The sequence below is a fragment of the Emiliania huxleyi genome, assembly GCF_000372725.1.
Source record: "Emiliania huxleyi CCMP1516 unplaced genomic scaffold EMIHUscaffold_58, whole genome shotgun sequence".
Taxonomy (NCBI): Eukaryota; Haptophyta; order Isochrysidales; family Noelaerhabdaceae; genus Emiliania; species Emiliania huxleyi.
In genome coordinates this window covers 608831-632173 of record NW_005197648.1, presented here as the reverse complement: position 1 = coordinate 632173, position 23343 = coordinate 608831, and the positions used below count along the sequence as shown (strand labels likewise).

Below are 23343 nucleotides of genomic sequence, written 5' to 3'. Positions count from 1 at the left end.
CCGTGGCAGCAGCCGTGCCAGCAGCCGTAGCGGCAGCCGTGGCGGCAGCCGTGGCGGCAGCCGTGGCGGCAGCCGTGGCGGCAGCCGTGGCGGCAGCCGTGGCGGAAGCCGTGGCGGCAGCCGTGGCGGCAGCCGTGGCGGCAGCCGTGGCGGCAGCCGTGGCGGCAGCCGTGGCGGCAGCCGTGGCGGCAGCCGTGGCGGCAGCCGTGGCGGCAGCCGTGGCGGCAGCCGTGGCGGCAGCCGTGGCGGCAGCCGTGGCGGCAGCCGTGGCGGCAGCCGTGGCGGCAGCCGTGGCGGCAGCCGTGGCGGCAGCCGAGGCTGGCTCGGGAGCCGCGGCGGCAGCCGTCGGGTGCTCGACGATAGCTTGGACCGGCTCGACCGCGCTGCAGATGTTTGAAGCGGGTCGAGCTGACAGCTCTTGGAGCGTCGAGCCGAGGAGTGGGTGTCGGACAGCGCCGACGTGGGACTCCGCTGTCGCGGCGTCCACGGGGCGCAGAGCACGCGTGCTCTGCGCGAGTGCGAGCGCAGGATCGCTCAGGATCAGCAGCACGGCGGCCGCGAGCCTTAGAGGCCCGACAGCCGACATAGACCAGCTGAATAAGGAGGTGTTGTTTGTCAAGCAATCTTACCTTATATTTTCCCGTGTCCGGTTTTCCGTTTCGGGCGACGGCACACTGTTGCTCTGGGAAAGCTCGCGCGCCAGCGCGCACCACCCTCTGCCACCCTACACCCTAACGCGCGCATTCACAAGGAATCCTCAAGCACCTCCTCGCAGAACAGCTGCTGGCTCTCTTAGGGCACAACCACCGCCGACGTCCCTCTGGGAAGGCGCGGAGCTCCCTCCATAGGGCCCGAGCGGAGTATGCCCCGTTGGACGTTAGGGCCCCGAGCGGATTGCGCCCTTCAGGGGACCTACCCTTCTGGGGTTAGGGCCCGAGCGGAGTATGCCCCGTTGGGCGTTAGGGCCCCGAGCGGATTGCGCCCTTCAGGGGGTTGGAGCCCTGCAGAGGGTGGTGCGTGGGTGTTGTGTGCGTTAGAATCCCGTCTTAAAGATGCCCTGCAGGCGTATTCAAGATGCGTTGCGTTTTCCCTATTGAAAGTCGCGACAAATGTCCCTCGTCCAGCCTGCAGCATGGCGAGGCGCGAGAGCGCAACGCGGTCGCGGTGGCGCACCGAGAGGGGCCGCCTGGCCACCGCTGCCACGGCGCCGCACGGACTTCACCCACTTTCGCGACTGTGGCCATCCAACAGTCTGCCGGCGCGGCGGGCGCATTCGAATGCGCCGGCCGCGCCGGCAGACTGCCAGTGCTTGCTATCCCGGGCGCACGTCAGCCGCGAGGACAGCGCTGCATCGCCGCCACAGCAACGCCTCCCCCGCGTGGCCGCCGCCAGCAATGCCGCCGCCAGCCGCCGCATCCAGCCGCCGCCGCCAGCTGCCGCCAGCACTGCAGCGACAGCTCTCTGCTGCCCAGGCGCCGCCGCGGCCACGAGTGTCACCGCCACGTCCCACGAGTGCCACCGCCGTCAGCGTCGCCATGGCCACTGCCGCCGCCAGGGGGGCGAGAGAGGGGCTCCATATGTGTGTATGAGGTGTGTGTCTGGAGGCTGTCGCTTCCTGTACAGGAAACGCAGGTATTTCGAATAGCAAACGCGCTTATACTTGCAGGGCATCTTTAAGTCGTGGCTACAAAAGAAGAAAGTCGCCTTCCGGGCGAAATCTCCTTTTCGGGCAGAATTCCTTTGAGGGCAAAATTCCTTCTCGCCCAGCTCACCGAGCTATCCGGGCGGGGAATCATGTCGGCGAAGGCGGGCTCTGGCATCTCGGTGATGCGCTCCGATCTCGACGCGTCGACCTCGACGGAGGTGGACGCGCACGAGGCGCAGTGGCGGGCCGGCGTCAACCGCCAAGCGCGTCCAGACGCCGCTTCGCAAAGACGGGCGGCGTCATTGGCTGCTGCAGCCAAGCGGCGGCGGATAAGGACATGAACAACATACCTGCGCAAGCCGTCGCCCGGGCGGCCGCAGGCGGTGCCATCTCAACCCACTCTCGGCACCGCTGCACGTGCGTGCTCCCTCTCCCACCCAACTCGGCTCCACTCTCGTCCACCCGCGCCCACCCCATCATCTGCTCTCAGGCTGATTGCGGCGTGTGTTGCGCAATGCCGAGCCACCAGACGCTGGCCAGAGCATGATTGTGATGCCTCTGTCTGGGCCGGGGGGGCGTTCGACAGCGCGCGAGGCTGCCTCCCTGCCCTTTGCGACGCTTGCGACCACTGCTGAGTTGCATGCAGTACAGAGTAGCAGTGGTGGGGAGGGTTTGCGCCCCCCCCCCCCCCCCCGGCAGAATGGTAAACTCGTGTCTACTCACCTCGTCGGCTCCATCGGCTGCCTCTCCTCGTGCGCCGGCTGCCTCTCCATCCAACCGCTTCTGCGTCCCCTTCTCTGCCCGGTGCTCGCGTGTCGCGATGTCGCTCTGCCGAGAGGGTCATCGCCGGCGTAGGCGGAGCGGTGGGCCCTTCGTTACAGAGACAACAAAGACATTTCACCCCTCGGGCTGTTGTTGCAGACAGAAAAACAAATTTGGCGCGCGTGCGCGCAAGGTATGCTAGTCACAGAGAAAAAAACGCCGGCCCGCGGAAGGAAGCCGGCTGGCCCTGACGGACCTCCACAGCGGCCCAATGCCGCGTCACTCCCAGCCGCTGCTCTCCGTGCACCCGCTGCCGACGTCGCGGTGCGTCTCGATGGACGCTCGGCAGCCGTCGCAGGAGCCGCTGCAGGACGTCGTCCGCCGCAACCTCGCGCGCCGCGCTCAGCTGGAGCGGGACGGCTGGCTCATCGTGCGGGTCCAGGCGCGCTGGCGCGGCTATGTGGTCCGGCGCGCGGTGCGCGAGCTGCTCAATCGGGCCGTGGCGCAGCCCGACCTGCAGCGCGCCAAGGAGTACGCCCGCTCGCTCCTGCCGCGCGACCAGGAGGGGCGGCTGCTGCCGCTGTCGTGCGACCTCGCTTGCTTCCGCGTGTTTGGCGACGGGGTGTACTGCTACATGCGGTGGTGCAAGCTGATGCAGTTCGCCTTCTTCGTCGCATTCACCCTCTCCCTCGCCAACCTCATCCACAACGTCTCTGGCGGCGAGCTGCTCTCGCAGCACGGGACGCTGCTCAACCGGATCTTCACGGCGACGACGCTCGGCAACGCGTCGACGCTCAACTCGTCGTACGGCGCGGTGGAGGTCCTCGTCTCGGCCGTCTTCACCTGGGCCATGTTCGCCGGCCTCGACATCACCCTCAAGGAGGAGGCCGCGTCCCGCTCGGAGAGCGACGTGACGCAGGCGGGAGCCGCAGACACGTCTCACGGACGCCTGCTGACACCCGCCACACCGCTAACACACCTGCCGACACCAGACACCTCCAGAACGCCTCCAACGCCTCCTCCCAGACGCCTCCACCTCCCACCCCGGACACACCTCGTAGCCACCTCCTGCCTCGCGCCGACCGCCTGCGACTCCGCCCCGCCCCGCCGCCGCCCCTCCCTGATGCCCCGCCGCCCCTCCTCCCCGATGCAGGCGGACCACACGCTCCTCGTGTCGGGCCTCCCCCCCGCCGCGACCAGCTCGGCGGAGCTCGGCCGCTGGTTCGCGGACTTCGGGCCGGTGAGCCACTCCGTGGTTGCCCTCGCCAACCGCGAGCTTCTGCTCCGGATGCCCGCGCGCCAGGCGCTGCTGCAGAGCCTGCACGACGCGCAGGCGCGCCGCCCCCGCCCTGCAGAGGGCCAGAGAGAGACCCCCCCCCCCCCTCCTCCGGACACCCTCCTGCTAGAGACACGACTGGCCAACTGCCTGCTCCTCACCGACGGCGCTCCGCCGGGCCCGTGCCAGGCCGCCTACTTCCTCGCCCGCACCGCGCCCCACTCCTCCGGCTGGCGCCTGCCCCTCCTCGCCGGCTTCGGGCACCTCCGGCGCGGGCTCGGCCTGGGCGAGACGCCGCCGCCGCCGCCCTCCGCCGCCTCGGCCCCTTCGTCGACCCGCTCTGCGCCGGGCGAGCCAGGCAGCCCGCCCTGCCTCCCCCGCCCTGCCACCCCACCCCCGCCCTGCCTCCCCCGCCCTGCCTCCCCCGCCCTGCCTCCCCCTCGGTGAAGCCGGCGCCGAGCCCCTTCTCCCCCAGGCGGCAACCCGTACATGCCCGGCGCGAGCGTCGCCGCCGCGGCGACGGCTCGCGAGCAGCGGCTGCTGCTGCTGCGGCAGGCGGTGCAGCAGGCGTCGGCGGCGCTGGCGGACCGCGCCCGCGAGCCAGCCAATCGACTCGTCAATCCTGTCGCTGAGCGGAGCCGGTTCCCTCCCGTCAGGCGGATCACGACCGCGAGTCGCTGTCGATGGTCAAGCGGCGGCACGTCGGCACCGGCCTCGCCTTCGTCTCCTTCTCCTCGCCCGAGGAGGCGACGCACGCGCGCACCGCCCTCAGCTCGCCCTCGTACACCCGCGCCTACTGCGGCCGCCGCCTCGCCGCGCGCCGCGCACCCGAGCCGTCAGACGTCAAGTGGGAGAACCTCGAGGTGACGCGGCGGGAGAGGTGGCGGCGGCAGCTCGCGTCGACGGGGGTGATGCTCGTCGTCGCCTCCTTCGGGACCGCGATCATCTCCGTCGTCTGCTACATCCAGGGCGAGCGAGGTCCTCCTCCCGCTCCTTCCCCGGGGACGGCTGCGCAGAGCCGCCCTCGGACCCTCCCCTCTAGGCAAGAACGTGCTCAACTCGCTCACGCTCGGGGATGGGATGCGAGGCGCGCCGGCGAGGCCGGAGCGAGGCCGCTCTCCCCTCTTCTCTGCACGCGACCGCCTCACCGCCGCCCCGCCCCTCCCCCCCCTCCCCCCCCCCCGCGTCAGGCACGATTCTCTCGCTGCTCGTCAACCTGTCCGTCATGCTGCCCGTCATCCTCGGCAACGTGATGCTCTTCGTCTCGGTCCCCCTCCTCGCGGAGAAGCTAGAGCGGCACACCACATTCACCGGGAAGGCGACCCGCCCCTCCCACCCCTCCCGCTCCCCACCGCCACCGCCTCCGCCACCGCCTCCGCCACCACCTCCGCCCCGCCTCTCGCCGCCGTCACCGCCGCCGCCGCCGCCGCCTCCCCTCCCCGCAGGAGCTCGCCGTGATGCTGAAGCTGGTCTTCTTCCAGGCCGAGCCCGCCGCGACGTCGCAGAGGCCCGGGGCGCCCCGGGCCGCCCTCCCCCGACCCCCCTGCCCGCCCTCTCGCCCCTCCGGCAGGTCTACAACTCCGTCTTCGCCTCGCTCGCCTTCCTCTTCGACCCGAGCATCGACCTGTTCGCGCGGCCGTGGTACACGACCGGCGGCGCGCTGATCGCAAACATCCTCTTTGGCGACGCAATCTTCATCCAGGTCGTGCTCGACTGGGTCCGCGTCGGCGGGCTCTTCTCGCGCCTCTGCCTCGCCCCGCGCGCAAAGACGCAGCTGCAGATGGACCGGCTCTACGTGGACGACGCCGACATCTACCTCGCCTTCCGCGTGCAGCTCGCAGGCAAGTTCATCATCCTCGCCCTCATGTTCGGCACCGCCATCCCCCTCCTCTACCTGCTCGCCGCCTTTTACTTTTGGCTCGCCGGGTGGATCGACCGGTACAACCTGCTCCGCCGCCTCTCGCCGCCGCCGCGCACCGACGCCGCCCTCACGCGCGCGCTCTGCCTCGTCGTCTTCCCGCTCGGCATGGCCCTCCACGCCCTGATGGCCTGTCTCTTCTTCTCCTCCCTCCCGGCGGAGGACGCCGCAGAGGCGAACGCCGCCGCCGCCGCCGCCGCCGGCGCCGCCTCCTCTGGCGGCGCCGCCTTCCCCGGCGCCGCCGGCGAGTTCGGCTCGGGCGCGGACGCATCTCCGCCGTCCTTCCCTCCGGCCTTCCCGCCCCCTCCGCCGCCCTCTCCGCCGACGCGGGCGGACGAGTGGCTAGCCTATAAGATCCAAGTCGGCGCCACGGTCGCCGTCGGGTGCGTGATCGGCGTCTTCTACCTCGTCGAGTTTGCGCGCCGGCACGGCTGCAACCTGCGCCTCCTCTCGGCGCGGCAGCAGCAGGTGGTCCTCACCGTCTTCACGCAGACCGACGAGCGGCGCGCCGCCGTCGCGGTCTCCTCGTCGACGATGCGGCGCGGCGACGAGTACCTCCCGCCCCTCACAAAGTCGATCCTCTTGCTCCTCGGCCTCGACGGCGCGCGCACGACGGCACATCACGTCGCCACGCACGTCGCCCGCTCCTCCTCGCTCGCCAGCGCGAAGCCGACCACGCCGCGCCTCGGGCGGCTCCGCTCCCGCGCGATGTCCACCGGGACCGGCGGCGCCGTCTGCGTCAGCATGATCCCCGAGACGACCCCACGGCGCAGCTCCTCGTTCGGCACTGCGGCGGCCGCGCCCGCCCCGCCCGCGGCCGACGGCGCCGCCGCAGCTCCCGACCCCACGCGGTCGGCGCGGACCGCGGCGGCGCAGCACCTCCAGGCGGCGGCGGCGGAGCAGCTGCGTGCCCAGCAGCCGCCGCCGCCGCAGCACACCAGCTTAGACTTGCGGAGCGCGCCCTCGGATGAAGGCGGGGGCGGGTTTGGCCACGGAGCCGTGTGACAGTGCGACTCGCGAGGGGAGGTTTTGAGGTCCGCGGCTGGGGTCCGCTGTACGTGTAGGAGCTAGTACCAGGTCGTGTCCGCGGCGATGTCTAGAGTCTGTGTGCGCGCTCAGTCTCACGCTTTCGCGGCGCGTCGAGGCCGTAGAGCCTAGAGCCGTGTATGAGGTCGATACGACGATATCGCGCTCTCGAGTGGGGCGCGAGACCGAGTGAGAGTACCGTGTTAGGTGTTACGCATGGTGCCGTGTATACCCAGAGATCAGACTCACCAGACTCCAGAGTATTGGGTATAGCGAGCGCAAACGATACGATAAACAGCGTGAAAGCGATGTGGCGGGGGCCCAACTCCATCACACCGATATCGTGCACACGCCACGCGCGTCTATACTAAGAGCTTCGGCCGCGGGCCACGCCAATCCGCACAATCTCGGTGCATGCACCGTGGTCCGTGCTCCGTCGTGTCCGTCGCGTGGTGGTGGGTTCGTGCCTGCCGCGGAATAGTACACACGGAGGGCGAGAGGAGAGGGAGCGAGCAGCGAGGGCTCTCTCTCGTCGCCCATCCCTACTACACGTTCTCGCCCATCCCTACTAAACGTTCGGCCCGGGTTGGGCCGCCCGAGCCTCCTCAGCGCCTGCGGGCGAGGTAGACTGCTCCCGCGGCGGCGGCCGCTGCGGCGCCGAGCGCAAAGGGGAGGAGGGAGGCGGCGCGGACCGCCTCCGGCGCCGCCCCGTCGGCAAAGAGGGCGCGGCGCGCGGCGGGGAGGGGGCCGAACTCGGCGCGGAGCAGCAGCCGGTCGCGGCCCGACGCCTTGGCCGCGGCGACGGCGGAGGCGAGGTCGGCGTCGCAAGAGAGAAGCTGCGGCTCGGTCGCGTCGTCGATGTGCGCGGTGAGGGAGAGGCTGCAGCCCCGCACGGCAGGGTCGTCGCGCAGCTTGTGGCCCACCTACCCTCGGACAACCTCGGGTCCTCCCGCCCGCATCGCCCTCGCGCAGCTTGCAGCCCTCGAGGAGAGGAAAGTCTCGAGGAGAGGGGGGTCTGGTCCGTCGGTCTGTGTCTGCCTCTCTTGCAGCTCACCGCCCCCTCGAGGCCGGAGAGAGACTCCTCGGCGCAGCGCAGCCGCAGCAGCCTCTCGCGCCCCTCCCTGACGACGACCACCTGCCGGGGAGAGAGAGGGGCGGGGGGGAGGCGGAGGGGGAGGCTGGGAGAGGCGGAGGCCAGAGGCGGAGGCCAGAGGCGGAGGCCAGAGACGGAGGCCAGCGACGGAGGCCCGGGGCGGTCACGGGTTCTGGCGGCCGGGCGGGGAGGGGACCGGGCGAGGGGGCACGCCTTGAAGAGGAAGAAGCCGGGCGCGAGCGGCGAGCCGAAGGGCGTGAACGCCTCCGAGGCGGGCGCGTAGTCGCCGACGGCGGAGTGCGCCAGCGGCCGCCTCGCTGGCGTCGGTGGGGCGTCGGTCGAGCTGGCGGCCTCGAGCGCGCCCTCGACGACGGCGAGGACGTCGAGGACGCCGAGCGGCTCGCCAGCCTCCGAGACGACGGGCAGGTTCCGGAAGCCGGACCCCTGCAGCAGGTGGAGGGCGTGAAGCAGCGTCGCGCTCTCCTTGATGCACGCGGGCGACGGAGTCATGATGTCGCCGACGCGGGTGCGGGCCGCGGCGAGCCCGACGGCGACGACGCGGTTGAGGAAGTCCTTCGGGGTGACGATCCCACCCACCCGCGGCGCGCCGCCCCCCTCGGAGCGCACAACCAGCGCGGCCCCGCCCTTGCGCGACGCGGCCTGCTTGGCGGCGGCGACTACGGTGGCGTCTGCGAGCACCGTCGAGTCGGGCGGCGCCGTGGCGCGGAGGAGCTCGCCCGCGGTGCGCTGCCCGCCCGCGAGGTTGCGCAGCTCTAAGTGCGAGATCGCGTCATGCAGGCACTTTGCCACGTCGAGCAGACCCACCACAGACTCGGTCGAGTCGACGACCGGCAGGTGGCGGAAGCGGCCGTCGACCATCAGCATCACCGCCGTGAGCGCGGGCTCGTCGTCCATCACGCAGCGCGGGTTCTCGGTCATGATGGCCGAGATCTTGGTCCGGCGAGGGTCCAGGCCCGCGCCGAGCACGCGCGACGCCAAATCGCGGTCCGTGAAGATGCCCGCCACACGGTCCTCGTCGCCGAGCACAAGCGCCGCGTCGGCGTTGGCGGCCGCCATCCGCTTCGCAGCATCGGCGACGGAGACGCTGCCCTCGAGCGTCACGGCCGCGCGCGGTCGCAGCTCGAGCACCGTGCGCACCGGGTTGTTCACCCGCGCGCCCTGCAGCAGCGCCTCGGTTGGAGGCACGTACTGCGTCTCGGCGGCGGACGCGAGGGACGGTGGCTTTGGCATGCCGCTGCCCTCCAAGACAGCCTGCTTGGCGCTGTTCTCGATGAGCGCGATCAGCGCGGCGCGTGCGGCGCCGTCGAGCGGCATACGTAAATGGCAGCAGCGTGGCCAAAGCGGTGAGTCAGATCTCTGCTCCTCGGCAGTGCGGTCAAAAAAAATCCCGTAGGACTCTCTGACTCAGCGGCGGCGTGCGCTCTCTCGCCCATCCCTCCCTTGTGTTGTGTGTTTTATTTCTTTCTTTCTACTCTCTGACTCAGCTCTACCTCCCAGGGGGGCCAGCGGCCCGCAGGTTCTAGCCGAAGCCGGTAATTGCCGGCCGCCGGTGCTGCTGCGTGCTGGTGCTGCGTGCTGCTGCGTCCAGAGCGGGGAGGTGGTTTTCTCGTTTGTATCTAGGGAAATAACTGCAGCGCAAAAGACACAAACATCGGCACAGACGGTCTGTCGCTCGCTCTAATGTGTGGGAGTCAGGGGGAGAGAGCGCGCCTGGCCGCGCGCCGGCGCGCGGTCGCCGCACCTCACGACATGAAGGGCGCCATCACCTCGCCCGCGTACGGCTTGAGGTGCGGCCCCCACGGCACGGACCCGGGGATCTTTTGCTCGGCGAGGAACGCCATGATGCCGATCATCGCTGCGCGGCCGTTGTTGATCTCGGCGAGGAGGCCCTTGGCCTTCTGCTCCTCGGACCTCTTGCCCGCGAAGCCAAACGGGTCGTACAGGTTGAAGACCTGCGCGCGCCGCGGATCGGGAGGCGCGGGGGTCATCGCCACCTCGGACCGCTTGCCGCCGCAGCGGCGGGCGCGCGCACCTTGACGGGAGTGACGGGGATGACGCCCGCCTTGGGAAAGTCAGGGTAGTCACCCGGCCTGCCGCCCTTCATGTAGTGCGTCTCCATGCCGAGCTCGCTCCAGAACTAACGCGCGGGAGCAGTGCGGGAGGGGTGAGGAAGGCCACACAAGGCGCGCCGGCGGGTTGGACGGCGCCGCTCGGGGGCTGGCCGGGAGAGGGCCGCCGCGGTTCGGGAGCGCCGATGGCACACCTCGAGGAAGCCGATGAAGGTGAAGATCTGCGCCTTTGCGAGCAGCGGGAGCGCGTCCCACTGCTCCGGCGGCGTCAGGCCCGCGGCGTACGACGGCGACTCGGGCAGGCTGAGCGGGAAGCCAAAGTGGAGTCCGTTGTACTGGGCAATGTAGCCGACAAAGGCGAACATCGCGACGCGCCCGTGCTTGATCTCAGCGTGCCGCAGCCAGCCCCACGTCGCCTCGTTGCCCTGCGACCAGAAGTCGGCCGTCGCGAGGCCGAGCGGGTCAAAGTAGCCGACGACCGGGTTCAGCGCAGTGGCGAGCTCCTCCTTGGAGTAGTCCATGGAGACAGCAGCGGCGCGCGAGCTCGCGAGCGGCGGCGCCGCGCGCAGCGGCGTCGCGAGGCCCAAGCACGAGGGCGCGAGCGACAGCAAAGCCATTGATCGGGCTGAGGTTGCAAATTGGCCCGCTGGGGTTTTTTTTCCTGTGCATTTTATGAGTGTTTTTCCTTTCTATATCAATCAAACCACCTATTCCCCACTCAAGATCGTCTCTCACGGCTGGCTCGCAAAAAATCTGCAAGAATCACAAGGACTGGTACGCGCACCAGGAGCTCGTCAAGGCGCGGGACGTGCACGTCAAGAACAACCCGCCCGTCCCTCGGAGACAGCGCCGTCAACAACCGCGAAGTCACGCGCCTCATCTCCGCCTCAACGCCTTTCGCCGGCAAGGCCCTCGAGGTCCGTGTCGACGGCACGTACGCCACCGCCCTCTCCTCCGACGCCCTCCAGGACGAGCTCCAGCGGAAGCTCGGCCTTTGGCTCTCCGTGGCGCTTCCCACCCTTCAGGTCGCGCTCGAGCGGGGCATGCCAGTCGATTTCTTCGGCGACTACCTTTACAACAAGGCCCACCACCGGCGGCCCCACGACGGCGTCCTCGCCGCCTGGGCGGACGCGATGCGCGCCCCGGCCAACGCGCCGGTCGTGCACGGTGACAAGGAGAAACCAGAGCTCACCCGGCAGTACAACGAGGGGTACAAGGTCGACCTCGCGGAACCCCACGCTGGCCCGGGAGGATGCGATGAGGTGAATGAAGTCAAGCTCTGGACGCCCCTCCTCAAGACCTCCTCGGCGGGCGTTGGCAACGCCTCGAGCGGCGGCACGCCCGCCTCCGTTGGCCACTCCTACGCCTTCGGCAACACCGCGAAGAGAAGGCCCGCCGCCTAAACATGGGCTGCAAGGCGGGCAGGTCCGCCGTCGGTCGTTGTGGTATGTGGATTCGGGCCATGACGCATGAGCGCGACGGCGACCTTCTTGAGCGCCAAAAGCTTGCTCACGTCTTGCCCATCTCCGCGCAAAGCAGCAAGCGGCGGTGCGCGGCCTTCCATCATGCGGACAACGTGAGGCGCCATCGCCACGTCGAGCTCCTCAATGCGCGATGCGAGGGTGCCGTTGCACGAGCTGCGCACGAGCTGGAGAGCTTGTCGGCCGCCGAGACAATGCGGCAGCAACCATCGGCCTCCAACTGGTGGAGATGATCGAACGACCCCGGCATAAACTCCGACGCCTATGAGCGATGTAACGTAATTCACAGTAACGTAATTCACAGTTCGGCCCACACGCACCTCACACCGGCACCCCCTACCCCCCTACCCTCCGTCGGGCCTCGCCGCTGACAACCCCTTACCCCCCCCCTACTCCAAACCCGGCACCCCACCCCTACCCTTCCCCCCAAACAGCTCGAATCCTGGGGGGAGGAGTGGGCTGATAGAGACAACAGGTATTTTTCTTTTTCCGTTGTTCGGTGTCAAGTCCGATCTTTTCGTTGTGGGCACACGTTCACACGTACTCGAGTAACTAATCAATCCAACGTGGGCTCGCTCGAGGGGGCTCCAGCGGGGTCTCGAAAGTGCTCTTCCCGCGCGCTGGCGGAGAGCGAATCTAATAACACTTTGTGTCTGTGTGTCGCTCGTGCGTGTCGTCATCATCTGTCCCGCGTCCACCCATACCGCGCTGGTGTCCAGTCCGAGCCTGACTGTTCTTCACCTTTCTACCTACCTACCTAACACTCACCTCACAAGCCCTTACGTAAGAAACATGGGCGCCCCCGCCACGCCCGCCCGAAAAGCTCGTTTTGTTGACGACTGACTGACGTTGACTGCCAATTTAATCAGCGACCGTCCCCCGCGCAGCAAATTCTAGCAAATGCACAATCGCGACATGAGCAACCGAGCAGCGACTTGCGGCCGTCGCTGCGGGCGCTCGGGCCGGACGGGGCCTTCCAGGCGGGCCTGCGCAGCGCCTTCAACCTCGATCCCTCTGACGTCGCCCCGTTGAGGCTGTCGGCAATCGGCGGCTGTGCAGTCATCTTTGCGTACGGCATTGCGAGTCCGCTGCTCGAGGTGGTCGCGCTCAGCCTGGGGATGGATATTTTGCCGTTCGTCACCGCCGGCCAGACCCTCCTCATGTTCGCCGTGAACCCTCTATATCAGTACGCCCAGCGCCGGATGCTGCCCACGGAGCTCATCGGCATCGCCTATCGCCTCATGGCGGGGATGCTCCTCGCCTTGGAGGCCCTCGCCACGGCATGGCCGCACAGACGTGCGGTGGCCTACTGCCTGGCCGTCTACGGCGGCATCATCGCCACCTACCCGCCCGCGCTCTACAACTCGTTCCTCGCGTCGGTGCACACGCGGCCGGAGGCAAAGCGGGTGTACGGCATCATCTTCTTCGGCAAGCAGGCGGGGCTGGTGCTGGGATCGGTTGCGGCAGGGCTTCTATTTGAGCGCTTTGGTCCCCCCACTATTTTGGTCGCGTGCGCGACGTACGAGGCCACCACGCACCTGGTGCGGTGCCGCTCGGCGTGCGCTCGCGGGGAGGGTGAAGACAGAAGTGGGGGGGAAGCGTGCCGCGCTGCCGGCAGTCACGACGGCCGTGGTGACGACAGTGGAGGCCGCGCTGACTGCGATGCTCCGGACGACGCGAGCTCGGCAAGCGAGGCTAGCGCGGCGCGGGCGGAGGCGTGCTGCTCCTCTGCGTTTGGGGGCGCGTGCATCATCGCGAGGAACATTACGCTGCGCTGGCTCGCCTGCTACAAGTTTGTGTCGATCATGATCTACCACGGCATTTGGTTCGAGCGCTCCGAGCTCCTGACCACCGCATTCGTGTCCGACGTCGAGCGAGTCGCAACGGTGGTGAAGCTCCAGCTGGCATACGGCTGCGTCACGTTGCCCGTGCAGCTGCTGCTATTTGCGCGGCTCATGCGCACGTGCGGCTACCGCGGCTTGCTCGCCGTCATGCCCTGGACTATGATCACCGGGCTCATCGCCTCGATCGTCCACCCGGGACTGGAAGTCCTCCTCGTGCTGGACACGCTGCGCAAGGTCATCGATTACACGATCACCAAGCCCGCGCTCGACACGCTCTACTGCGACCTGCACAGCGACACGCTCTGGCTCGGGAGGCCGTTGATCGATACCCTCGTCCACCGGATGGCCATGCTCTGCGCCGCCGCCGTCTTTGGCCTGACCCGCCTTGTCGGCGTCCAGCCGTGGCAACGGCAGTGCTACCTGCTCCTCTTGTCGCTGGTCCTGGCGGCGACCAGCTGGCGGTTGACCTTGCTGGCCGGCCGGTCGGACCGGCTGAGCGAGCCTCGAAAGGTGCTGGTTTAAGGCCCTCCTTACAAGAGGGCCCGCCTCTTTGGCGTTTTGCCTTCTCGACGGACGATGCGCATGCGCCATGCCCTCGGTACAGCATGCGCATCGCCCTGATGCGGCATGCGCCCCACAGCATGTGCATGTACTATATATTGCGGCCCCACAGTCTGTACTGCGGCGGGGCACTCGAAGGTGCGTGCCAGTCCCGTGCCCAGTATGCAGTAAAGAAAGTAAGAAAACAGACAGCCCAAGGGAATATTGGAGACGGCGCCGCACGACGACATTCTTTTTTCATTCGTGTGCTGGTGTGTGTACCAGTCCGCGCCAGTCCGCGCCTTTTTGTGCCAAAGAAAGAAAGAAAGAAAACAGAGCCAACAGGGTCCGAAGGATGGGGGAGGAGGACAGGGTCCCCACCTGCACGAGCAGGCTTTTGGAAGGACGATCAGGGGCACAGGTGGGGCTCTCCTGCTCCTGACAAGGGACTCAGGCTCGCGCACCTGACTTGGAGCACTTGGAGTGCAGTCGGTAACCTCACATCCAGGGCCGGTGAGCTGAGAAGCGCATCCAGCGGGCCGGATGATCGGGATCGGGCTACGGGCTAGAGAGCCCTGACCCCTAGCTAGGGGGGGTGCGCATTCGCAGGGCAAGGGCCTTAAAGTAAACACGGGTCTCCGAGGGTTAGTTCTGCGCTTTGGGTGTCCCCTAGCGGCGGAACGCCCCCTCTACTCGGAGCTAGTAAACACCAGACACTAGACACGAGCATGACGCACACTCTCACCCGACATCGCCACTCAGGGCTCCTCCGCCCGATCTCCCCACCCCCCATCCGAGGGGGCTCCCCTCTCCTCCCGGTCCTCCCTCCTGTTCGATTTCCGATGGTTCGGCGTCGGCTGCGGAGCGCGCCTTCCCCTCTTATACTCACAATTCTTTTGTTGTAAAATTCTTTTTTTGTTGCAGTCTGCGCGCACTCACTGACTGCGAAGCGTCGCCGCGCCTGCTGAGCGTCCCGTGGATGACCGACTCGACCCGCGGGGCGGAGCAGGTATCGAAGTACCGGCAGTATGAGTACCGCGCCAACTCCAACCTCGTGCTGACAACCGGAGACCACCGCCCGCGCGTCGACGAGCCGTCGGGCGAGCCGGAGAGCCTGAAGGACTATCTGACGGGCACCAAATTCGGTGACAAGGTAGTGCACGCGAAGCCCGACACGGGCGGCGCCGGGACGAAGCGCAAGAAGGACGATGCTGCCGCCGCCGCCAAGCGCAGCCGGCGCGAGGAGGCGAAGCAGTCGGTGCTCGGTCTCGGAGACGACATGGACTCGTACCGGCCGCGGTCGCGCGAGACGCGACAAGCGTACGAGGACCTGCTGCACCTCCTCTCTTCCCAGCTCGGTGCCCTGCGCACCGCCGCAGCCCCGCACGCCGAGCGCCGCTGCGCGTGAAGCGCCCCCTCCCCGCGCCCCCGCCGCGGCCTTGCTCTCGCGGGGGCGGCTGCACTGAGCCGTCGTGGCGCGCGTCTCAGGCGACCAGCCGCACGACATCCTTCGCGGGGCGGCGGACGAGGTCACCCCCTCCCCTTTTCCCCCCCCCCCCCCCCCCTCCACCCCCCTCGCCCCTCGCCCCCTCCCTCCCTCCGTTCCTGTGCGCTGCGCGAGGCTGCGCCGGAGCGCGGATGTGTGAAGGGTGTTGCGTCCGGTTGGCAGGTGCTCGCCGTGCTGAAGGACGACGGCCTGACCGACCCGGATCGCAAGCGCGAGATCGAGAAGCTTGTCAACTCGCTGCCGCAAGAGACGTTCGGGTTCGCTCTCCTCCCCCTGCGGCCCGCTACAGCAGCAGCAGTCCGGCCGCCGCCTCTCACCCGTGCCTGGCTGGCGGCTTAGGCGGCTGGTGGGGGCGGGCAAGCGAATCACCGACTACGTGGCGGAGGACGCGACGGGCAACGAGAAGCTCGACGACGAGCTCGGCGTCGCGGTCGTCTTCGACGAGGCGCAAGCACCGCCCTCGCTCCCCTCGCTCCCCTCGCTCCCCTCGCTTCCCTCGCTTCCCCCCCCGGGGCCATTCCTCGCGCCTGCCCAGCCCTCACCAGGCCAATCTCTCCGACCCCGTCGCTTCAACTCTCCCCCCTCCCCCCCCCCCGCTCGCGCAGGACGACGACGAGAACCCCGAGGACGAGCACCGCACCAAGGGCAACGACGACATGGTCGGCGTCGTGGAGGAGGAGGACGACGACGCCGACGGGCTCGTCGAGACGCGGCAGGAGCGCGAGCTCGCGGGCGGCATCGCGGACGAGGGCGAGGCGGCCAAGGCGGAGGAGGACGAGCTCCCCGTCGACACCATCGACGCCTACTGGCTCCAGCGCGAGTGCGGCAAGTACTTCTCCGACCCGCTCGTCGCCCAAAAGGTGTCGGAGGATTCCTAGACACTTCTTAGACATTTCCTTGTTCTCCGACCCGCTCGTCGCCCAAAAGGTGTCGGAGGACGTCCTCCTCGCGCTCACCGAGGCGGAAGAGCGCGACTGCGAGAACAAGTGCGCCAGCCCCGCGCCCGCACCACCCGCACCCGCCCCATTCAACCCCGCGCTGCGCCCGCCGCCGCCCGCCGCCGCTGCTGCCGCTGCCGCCGCCGCCGCCGCCGCCGCTAGTATGCACGCTTCCCTCACCGCTCCACCCCCCCCCTCTCCTCCCCCAGGCTCGTCATCCTGCTCGACTACGACAAGTTCGAGCTCATCCGGAGGCTGCTCAAGCACCGCTGGCGCATCGCTGTCTGCACGCGGCTGGCGCAGGCGCAGTCCGAGGCGGCCAAGCAGGCGCTGCTCCGCGAGTGTGGCGAGTCCAAGGAGGTGTGAACAAGGAAATGTCTAAGAAGTGTCTAGGAAGTGTCTAGGCGCTGCTCCGCGAGTTTGGCGAGTCGCCGCAGGCGGCCGAGGTGCTCTCGGACCTCGCCGCCGCGCGCGACAAGACGGACGAGATCTTCACCGAGACGAAGCAGCTCGAGGCGCGCGTGCGCAAGGAGACGGCCGACCTCGCGCGCATGCGCAAGGCGGAGGCGGAGGCGTCTGTCCTCACGGCCGACATGCTCGCGGCGGTGCCAGAGGCGGGCAAGGCGCGCGTCGGCCGAAACACGCTCGACCTGGAGGCGATCACCTTCGCCGCGGGCGGCCACCTGATGGCCAACCGCAAGTGCCACCTGCCGCCCGGCTCGTTCCGCGTCGCCAAGAAGGGATACGAGGAGGTGCACGTGCCCGCGCTCAAGGCGAAGCCCTTCACCGACGGCGAGGCGCTCGTCCGGATCGACGACATGCCGGCATGGGCGCGGCCCGCCTTCGGAGGGATGTCGTCGCTCAACCGCGTGCAGTCGCGCGTGTACGACTGCGCGCTCTTCTCGGCGGAGAACATGCTGCTCTGCGCGCCGACCGGCGCCGGCAAGACAAACGTCGCGATGCTCACGCTGCTGCACGAGATCGGGCTGCACCGCCAGCCCGACGGCTCGTTCGACCTCGACGCCTTCAAGATCGTGTACGTGGCGCCGATGAAGGCGCTCGTGCAGGAGATGGTGCTCAACTTTGGGAAGCGGCTCGAGCCGTTCGGCATCACCGTCAACGAGCTCACCGGGGACCAGCAGCTCACCAAGGAGCAGATCGCGCAGACGCAGCTCATCGTCACGACGCCCGAGAAGTGGGACATCATCACGCGCAAGGCGGGGGACCGGACGTACACGCAGCTGGTGCGGCTGGTCATCATCGACGAGATCCACCTGCTGCACGACCACCGCGGGCCGGTGCTCGAGTCCATCGTCGCGCGCACCATCCGCCAGATCGAGACGACGCAGGAGATGATCCGCGTCGTCGGCCTGTCGGCCACGCTGCCAAACTACGAGGACGTGGCCACCTTCCTGCGCGTCAAGCCGGACAAGGGCCTCTTCTACTTTGACAACTCGTTCCGGCCGGTGCCGCTCGAGCAGCAGTACATCGGCATCACCGAGAAGAAGGCGATCAAGCGCTTCCAGCTGATGAACGACATCGTCTACCAAAAGACGCTCGAGCAGGCGGGCACCAACCAGGTGCTCGTCTTTGTGCACTCGCGCAAGGAGTGCGCCAAGACCGCCAAGGCGATCCGCGACACGGCGCTGCACGAGGACACGCTCATCAACTTCCTGCGCGAGGACTCGGCCTCTCGCGAGATCCTGCAGACCGAGGCCGAGGGCGTCAAGAGCCGCGAGCTCGCCGACCTGCTGCCGTACGGCTTCGCCATCCACCACGCGGGCATGACGCGCGCCGACCGCACGCTCGTCGAGGACCTGTTCGGCGACGGACACATCCAGGCGCTCCCTGTGCTCCCCCCCCCCCCCCCCTTCCGGAGCGCCAGCTCCGCCCTTCCCCACGACCCCCGACCCCCCACCCCTCCGCCGCCTCCCACATCCCGCGCCGCCTCCGCCCCGCAGGTGCTCGTCTCGACGGCGACGCTCGCGTGGGGCGTCAACCTGCCCGCCCACACCGTCATCATCAAGGGGACGCAGGTGTACTCGCCCGAGAAGGGGTCGTGGACCGAGCTCTCGATGATGGACGTGATGCAGATGCTCGGCCGCGCGGGCCGGCCGCAGTACGTCAACCGCGCCGACGAGAAGGGCGTCGGCATCATCCTCACGACGCACAACGAGCTGCAGTACTACCTCTCGCTGCTCAACCAGCAGCTGCCGATCGAGTCGCAGTACGTGGGCAAGCTGGCCGACAACCTCAACGCCGAGATCGTCCTCGGCACGGTGCAGAACGCGCACGAGGCCGTCAACTGGCTCGGCTACACCTACCTGTACGTTCGCATGCTGCGCAACCCACCCCTCTACGGCGCCTCGGACGCGGAGAAGGCGCGCCCGCCCGCCGCTAACACCCGCCAGACCGAGGCTCGCGCCCCCGCGACAGGCCCGCTCCGTGCCGCGCAGGCGTCCGACCCGCTGCTCGAGCAGCGGCGCATCGACATGGTCCACTCCGCCGCGACGCAGCTCGACAAGACGGCGCTCATCAAGTACGAGCGAAAGTCGGGCCAGTTCCAGCCCACCGACCTCGGGCGGGTCGCCGCGTACTACTACGTCGGCGCGTCGACCATCTCGGTGTACAACGAGCACCTCAAGCCCACCCTCTCCGACATCGAGCTCCTCCGCCTCTTCTCGCTCTCCAAGGACTTCTCCAACCTGACGGTGCGCGAGGAGGAGAAGCAGGAGCTGATGCGGCTCGTCGAGCGCGTCCCGATCCCCGTCAAGGCGCGCGGCGGCGAGCCCTCGGCCGACACGCGCCCGCGACACGCGCGTGACGCGTCCGCGACGCGCCCCGCAGGAGGGGGTCGACGAGCCCTCGGCCAAGACGAACGTGCTGCTGCAGGCCTACATCTCGCAGCTCAAGCTCGACGGCTTCTCGCTCCTCTCCGACATGACCTACATCACCCAGTCGGCGGCGCGGCTCATGCGCTGCATCCACGAGATCGTGCTCAAGCGCGGCTGGGCGGCGCTCGCCGAGCGCGTGCTCAACTTTTGCAAGATGATCGACCGGCGCATGTGGCTCTCGCAGACGCCGCTGCGCCAGTTCAAGAACATCCCCGAGGACATCATCAAGAAGATCGAGCGCAAGGACTTCCCTTGGGAGCGCTTCTACGACCTCGCGCCGCAGGAGATTGGCGAGCTCATCCGCTTCCCGAAGATGGGCAAGGCCATCTACCGCTTCGTCCACCAGTTCCCGCGGCTCGAGCTCTCGGCGCACGTGCAGCCGATCACGCGCACCGTGCTGCGCGTCGAGCTCACAATCACGCCCGACTTCCAGTTCGAGCCCAAGGTGCACGGCACCGCCGAGCCCTTTTACGTGCTCGTCGAGGACGTCGACCAGGAGCACGTCCTCCACTCGGAGCTCTTCCTCCTCAAGGCCAAGTTCGCCGAGGACGACCACTCGCTCACCTTCACCATCCCGATCTACGACCCGCTGCCGCCGCAGTACTTTGTTCGCGTCGTCTCGGACCGCTGGCTCGGGTGCGAGGCGACGCTGCCGATCTCGTTCCGCCACCTCATCCTGCCGGAGAAGTACCCGCCGCACACGGAGCTCCTCGACCTGCAGCCGCTGCCCGTCTCCGCGCTCGGCGCCTACGCCTCGCTCTACGAGGGCGCCTTCTCGCACTTCAACCCCATCCAGACGCAAACCTTCTCCACCCTCTTCGCCGGCGACGAGAATGTGCTCATCGGCGCGCCCACCGGCTCGGGCAAGACCATCTGCGCCGAGTTCGCCTACCTGCGGCTGCTGCAGACTAACCCGGCCGGCCGCTGCGTCTACATCGCGCCGCTGCAGTCGCTCGCCGACGAGCGGTACGCCGAGTGGAGCCGCACCCTCGGCGCGCTCGAGGGCGTGCGCGTCGTGCAGCTCACCGGCGAGACGGCGAGCGACCTGAAGCTGCTCGAGCGCGGCACGCTCATCGTCGCGACGCCGCACCAGTGGGACTTGCTCTCGCGCCGGTGGAAGCAGCGCAAGAACGTGCAGAGCGTCGCGCTGCTGCTGGTCGACGAGATGCACCTCATCGGCGGCGAGGTCGGCCCCGTCCTCGAGGTGGTCATCTCGCGGATGCGGTACATCTCGTCGCACATGGAGTCGCGCTGCCGCATCGTCGCGCTCTCCACCTCGCTCGCCAACGCCAAGGACCTGGCCGAGTGGGTCGGCTGCACGCCGCACGGCATCTTCAACTTCCACTCGAACGTGCGGCCCGTGCCGCTCGAGCTGCACATCCAGGGCTTCGACATCGCGCACGTGCCGTCGCGCCTGCTCGCCATGTCCAAGCCCGCCTACTACGCCGTCGTCAACCACGCCGCCGACCGGCCGGCCATCATCTTCGTGCCGTCGGCCAAGCAGGCGCAGCTGACGGCGATCGACCTGCTCACGTACGCCACGGCCGACGACGTGCCGCAGCGCTTCCTGCACGCCGCGCCCGAGGACATCGCCCCCTTCGCGAAGCACCTCAAGGAGCCGGCGCTGCTCGAGATGGTCTCCAACGGCATCGCCTTCCTGCACGAGGGGCTCGGCGCCGAGGAGCAGCGCGCCGTCTGCGCGCTGCACGAGTCGGGCGCGGTGCAGGTGCTCGTGGTGACGCACTCGATGTGCTGGGGGCTCAAGCCGCGCGCGCAGCTGGTGGTGCTGATGGACACGCAGTACTACGACGGCGCCGAGCACCGGTACGCCGACTACCCGATCACCGACATCCTGCAGATGATCGGGCGCGCGTGCCGCCCGCTCGTCGACGAGTCTGGCCGCTGCGTGCTGCTGTGCCACGCGCCGAAGAAGCTCTTCTACCGCAAGTTTTTGTACGAGCCCTTCCCCGTCGAGAGCCACCTGGACCACTTCCTGCACGACCACCTCTGCGCCGAGGTGGTCACCAAGACGATCGAGAACAAGCAGGACGCCGTCGACTACCTCACGTGGACCTTCATGTACCGCCGGCTGACGCAGAACCCCAACTACTACAACCTGCAGGGCGCCTCGCACCGCCACCTCTCCGACCACCTGTCCGAGCTCGTCGAGACGACGCTCACCGACCTCGAGCAGGCGCGCTGCGTCGCCATCGAGGACGGGATGGAGGTGTCGCCGCTCAACCTGGGCATGATCGCCTCGTACTATTACATCCAGTACACGACGATCGAGCTCTTCTCGTCGAGCCTGCAGCCGACCACCAAGCTCAAGGGCCTCGTCGAGATCCTCGCCTCGGCCGCCGAGTTCGACGCGCTGCCGGTGCGGCACCGCGAGGACGACGTGCTGCAGCGGCTCGGCTCGCACTGCCCGCTCGCGCTCGAGGAGCCGCGCTTCAACGACCCGCACGTCAAGGCCAACGTCCTGCTGCAGTGCCACTTCTCGCGGATGGACGTCGGCCGCGAGATGGGGGCCGACGCGGCGACGGTGCTCGAGAAGTCGACGCGGCTGCTGCAGGCGACGGTCGACGTCATCTCCTCCTCGGGCTGGCTCGCGCCCGCGCTGGCGGCGATGGAGCTGTCGCAGATGTGCGTGCAGGGCATGTGGGACCGCGACTCGGCGCTGCTGCAGCTGCCCCACTTTGACCGCGCGCTCGCCAAGAAGGCGGCCGCGGCGGGCGTCGAGTCGGTCTTCGACCTGATGGACATGGAGGACGCCGAGCGCGACGCGCTGCTCGGCATGACGCCCGCGCAGCTCGCCGACGTGGCGCGCGTCGCCAACGCGTACCCAAACATCGACCTCTCCTTCGAGGTGGAGGACGCGGACGAGGTGGCCGCGGGCGAGGCGGTCTCGGTGCTCGTGAGCCTGCAGCGCGAGGCGGACGAGGAGGAGGAGGCGTCCAAGCGCGCGCCGCAGGTGCACGCGCCGCGCTACCCGAAGACCAAGGAGGAGGGGTGGTGGCTGGTGCTGGGCGACCCCACCGCAAACTCGCTCGTCTCGATCAAGCGGATCACGCTCGGCACCAAGGCGCGCGTCAAGCTCGACTTTGTGGCGCCCGACGCGGGCGAGCACGCGTACATGCTCTACCTGATCTGCGACTCGTACCTCGGCTGCGACCAGGAGTACGAGCTCAAGCTCTCGGTCGGCGAGGCGGCGTCGGACGACGAGGAGGAGGACGAGGAGGACGAGGAGGGCGAGTAGGCGGGGGCGGCGGCGGGGGGGCCATAGCAAGCTATGTCCAAGCAGCGGCTGGAACGTGCGGTCGTCGTGGAGAACTGGAGTCGGTCAGTCGGACGATCGAGTCGGATTCATAGCGCAGGCGAGTCGGATAGCTCGCGAGCTACGTACAGGACGTCGGGAGGGTGTCTGCTTGTGCGTCCTCTCTCTCTCTCTCCAAATTGTTGTCTCGCATATAGTCAGCGGTGGTTTGGTAACGTCTATTTGGTATCGAATTCCACAATACTCTTCTACAACGAAGAACGTTCCTCGTCCGCACCCTCCCCGAGCGTTGCCCGCCTCAAAAGCGCGAGGTAGAGAGAGATGCGGGAAGGGACAAGGGACAACGGGGTGGTCGCGGGGCGCCGTGGTTGCCTCGGCGCGATGCATCGCGACGTCGGGCAGCCATCTCGACGTCGCGATGCATCGTGAACCGACTGCCCCTGTTTTGTGATCTGGGACTCCACGAAGGAGGAGCAGCCTAGAGCTGTCAAACGTTAAGAGCTGAACAGTGTTGCTAGTGTTAACAGTAACAACAGAACAACAGTGGGGCTCCCCAACAACAGTAGCTAACGTTAGGCCGGCTGAACAACAATAAGGAAGGCCTGGCAGTGACCCACGACGATCTCCAGCGTCCAGTGCGGGTAATACCCGAAAATACCCGGGAAAACCCAGGTATTTTCGGGTTTTACCCGGGGGTTTTGGCATTTTCTGCTTGCTGGCCACTGAACAACAGTAACAACAGTAACAAACAGTAACAGCTTGGGCTGGGGAGAACACTTGAACAACGTTGAGGATTTTCAGCCAACAATAGTGCAACTGTTAGGCCCAAAGTTAACGTTTGACAGCTCTAGAGCAGCCTGCTGCGCGCTCCTGCGCAAGCACGGGCGGGAGGGGTTTCTCCTGCGGAGTCGTGCGTGCGCGGGGCTCCTCTTTGCGAATACTCCCTACATACATCTCGTACCCGTTCTACCAGAGAATCCATAACCCTCGCTCGAACTTTAGCACGGGGAGTCTCGCGGAGAAGGGGCAACTCCGGCACTGACGGTCGGTCGGCC

General features: G+C 68.0%; 5 protein-coding genes across 5 annotated transcripts; 3 read left to right on the top strand and 2 right to left on the bottom strand.

Annotated features, from left to right (window-relative positions):
- Window positions 1-4634: 4634 nt before the first annotated feature.
- EMIHUDRAFT_437392 (hypothetical protein) lies at window positions 4635-6925 on the top strand. Its single transcript, XM_005764840.1, has 5 exons — window positions 4635-4652; window positions 4726-4770; window positions 4874-5001; window positions 5129-5164; window positions 5254-6925. Exons 2-5 carry the CDS (start codon window positions 4764-4766, stop codon window positions 6604-6606), a joined length of 1524 nt encoding a protein of 507 aa, XP_005764897.1. The 5' UTR covers window positions 4635-4652; window positions 4726-4763; the 3' UTR covers window positions 6607-6925.
- Window positions 6926-7232: 307 nt separating this feature from the next.
- Window positions 7233-9089, bottom strand: EMIHUDRAFT_452228 (hypothetical protein; the record flags this gene model as incomplete). Its single annotated transcript, XM_005764839.1, has 4 exons — window positions 7934-9089; window positions 7682-7762; window positions 7431-7550; window positions 7233-7322 (listed from the first exon to the last, which is right to left on the bottom strand). Exons 1-4 carry the CDS (start codon window positions 9053-9055, stop codon window positions 7233-7235), a joined length of 1413 nt encoding a protein of 470 aa, XP_005764896.1. The 5' UTR covers window positions 9056-9089.
- A 261-nt stretch (window positions 9090-9350) lies between these two features.
- On the bottom strand, window positions 9351-10453 carry Lhcf19_1 (light harvesting protein). Its single transcript, XM_005764838.1, has 3 exons — window positions 10005-10453; window positions 9774-9878; window positions 9351-9693 (listed from the first exon to the last, which is right to left on the bottom strand). Exons 1-3 carry the CDS (start codon window positions 10425-10427, stop codon window positions 9484-9486), a joined length of 738 nt encoding a protein of 245 aa, XP_005764895.1. The 5' UTR covers window positions 10428-10453; the 3' UTR covers window positions 9351-9483.
- A 1032-nt stretch (window positions 10454-11485) lies between these two features.
- EMIHUDRAFT_213753 (hypothetical protein) lies at window positions 11486-13657 on the top strand (the record flags this gene model as incomplete). The annotated part of the gene is made up of 3 exons (XM_005764837.1): window positions 11486-11514; window positions 12223-12837; window positions 12910-13657. The coding sequence occupies 3 exons, from the start codon at window positions 11486-11488 to the stop codon at window positions 13655-13657; spliced, it is 1392 nt and encodes a 463-aa protein (XP_005764894.1).
- A 997-nt stretch (window positions 13658-14654) lies between these two features.
- On the top strand, window positions 14655-22539 carry EMIHUDRAFT_422149 (hypothetical protein; the record flags this gene model as incomplete). Its single annotated transcript, XM_005764836.1, has 11 exons — window positions 14655-15033; window positions 15164-15204; window positions 15345-15439; window positions 15522-15612; window positions 15788-16042; window positions 16110-16168; window positions 16330-16480; window positions 16558-17970; window positions 18082-18450; window positions 18577-18888; window positions 18968-22539. 11 exons carry the CDS (start codon window positions 14655-14657, stop codon window positions 22268-22270), a joined length of 6468 nt encoding a protein of 2155 aa, XP_005764893.1. The 3' UTR covers window positions 22271-22539.
- Between the last annotated feature and the right edge of the window lie 804 nt (window positions 22540-23343).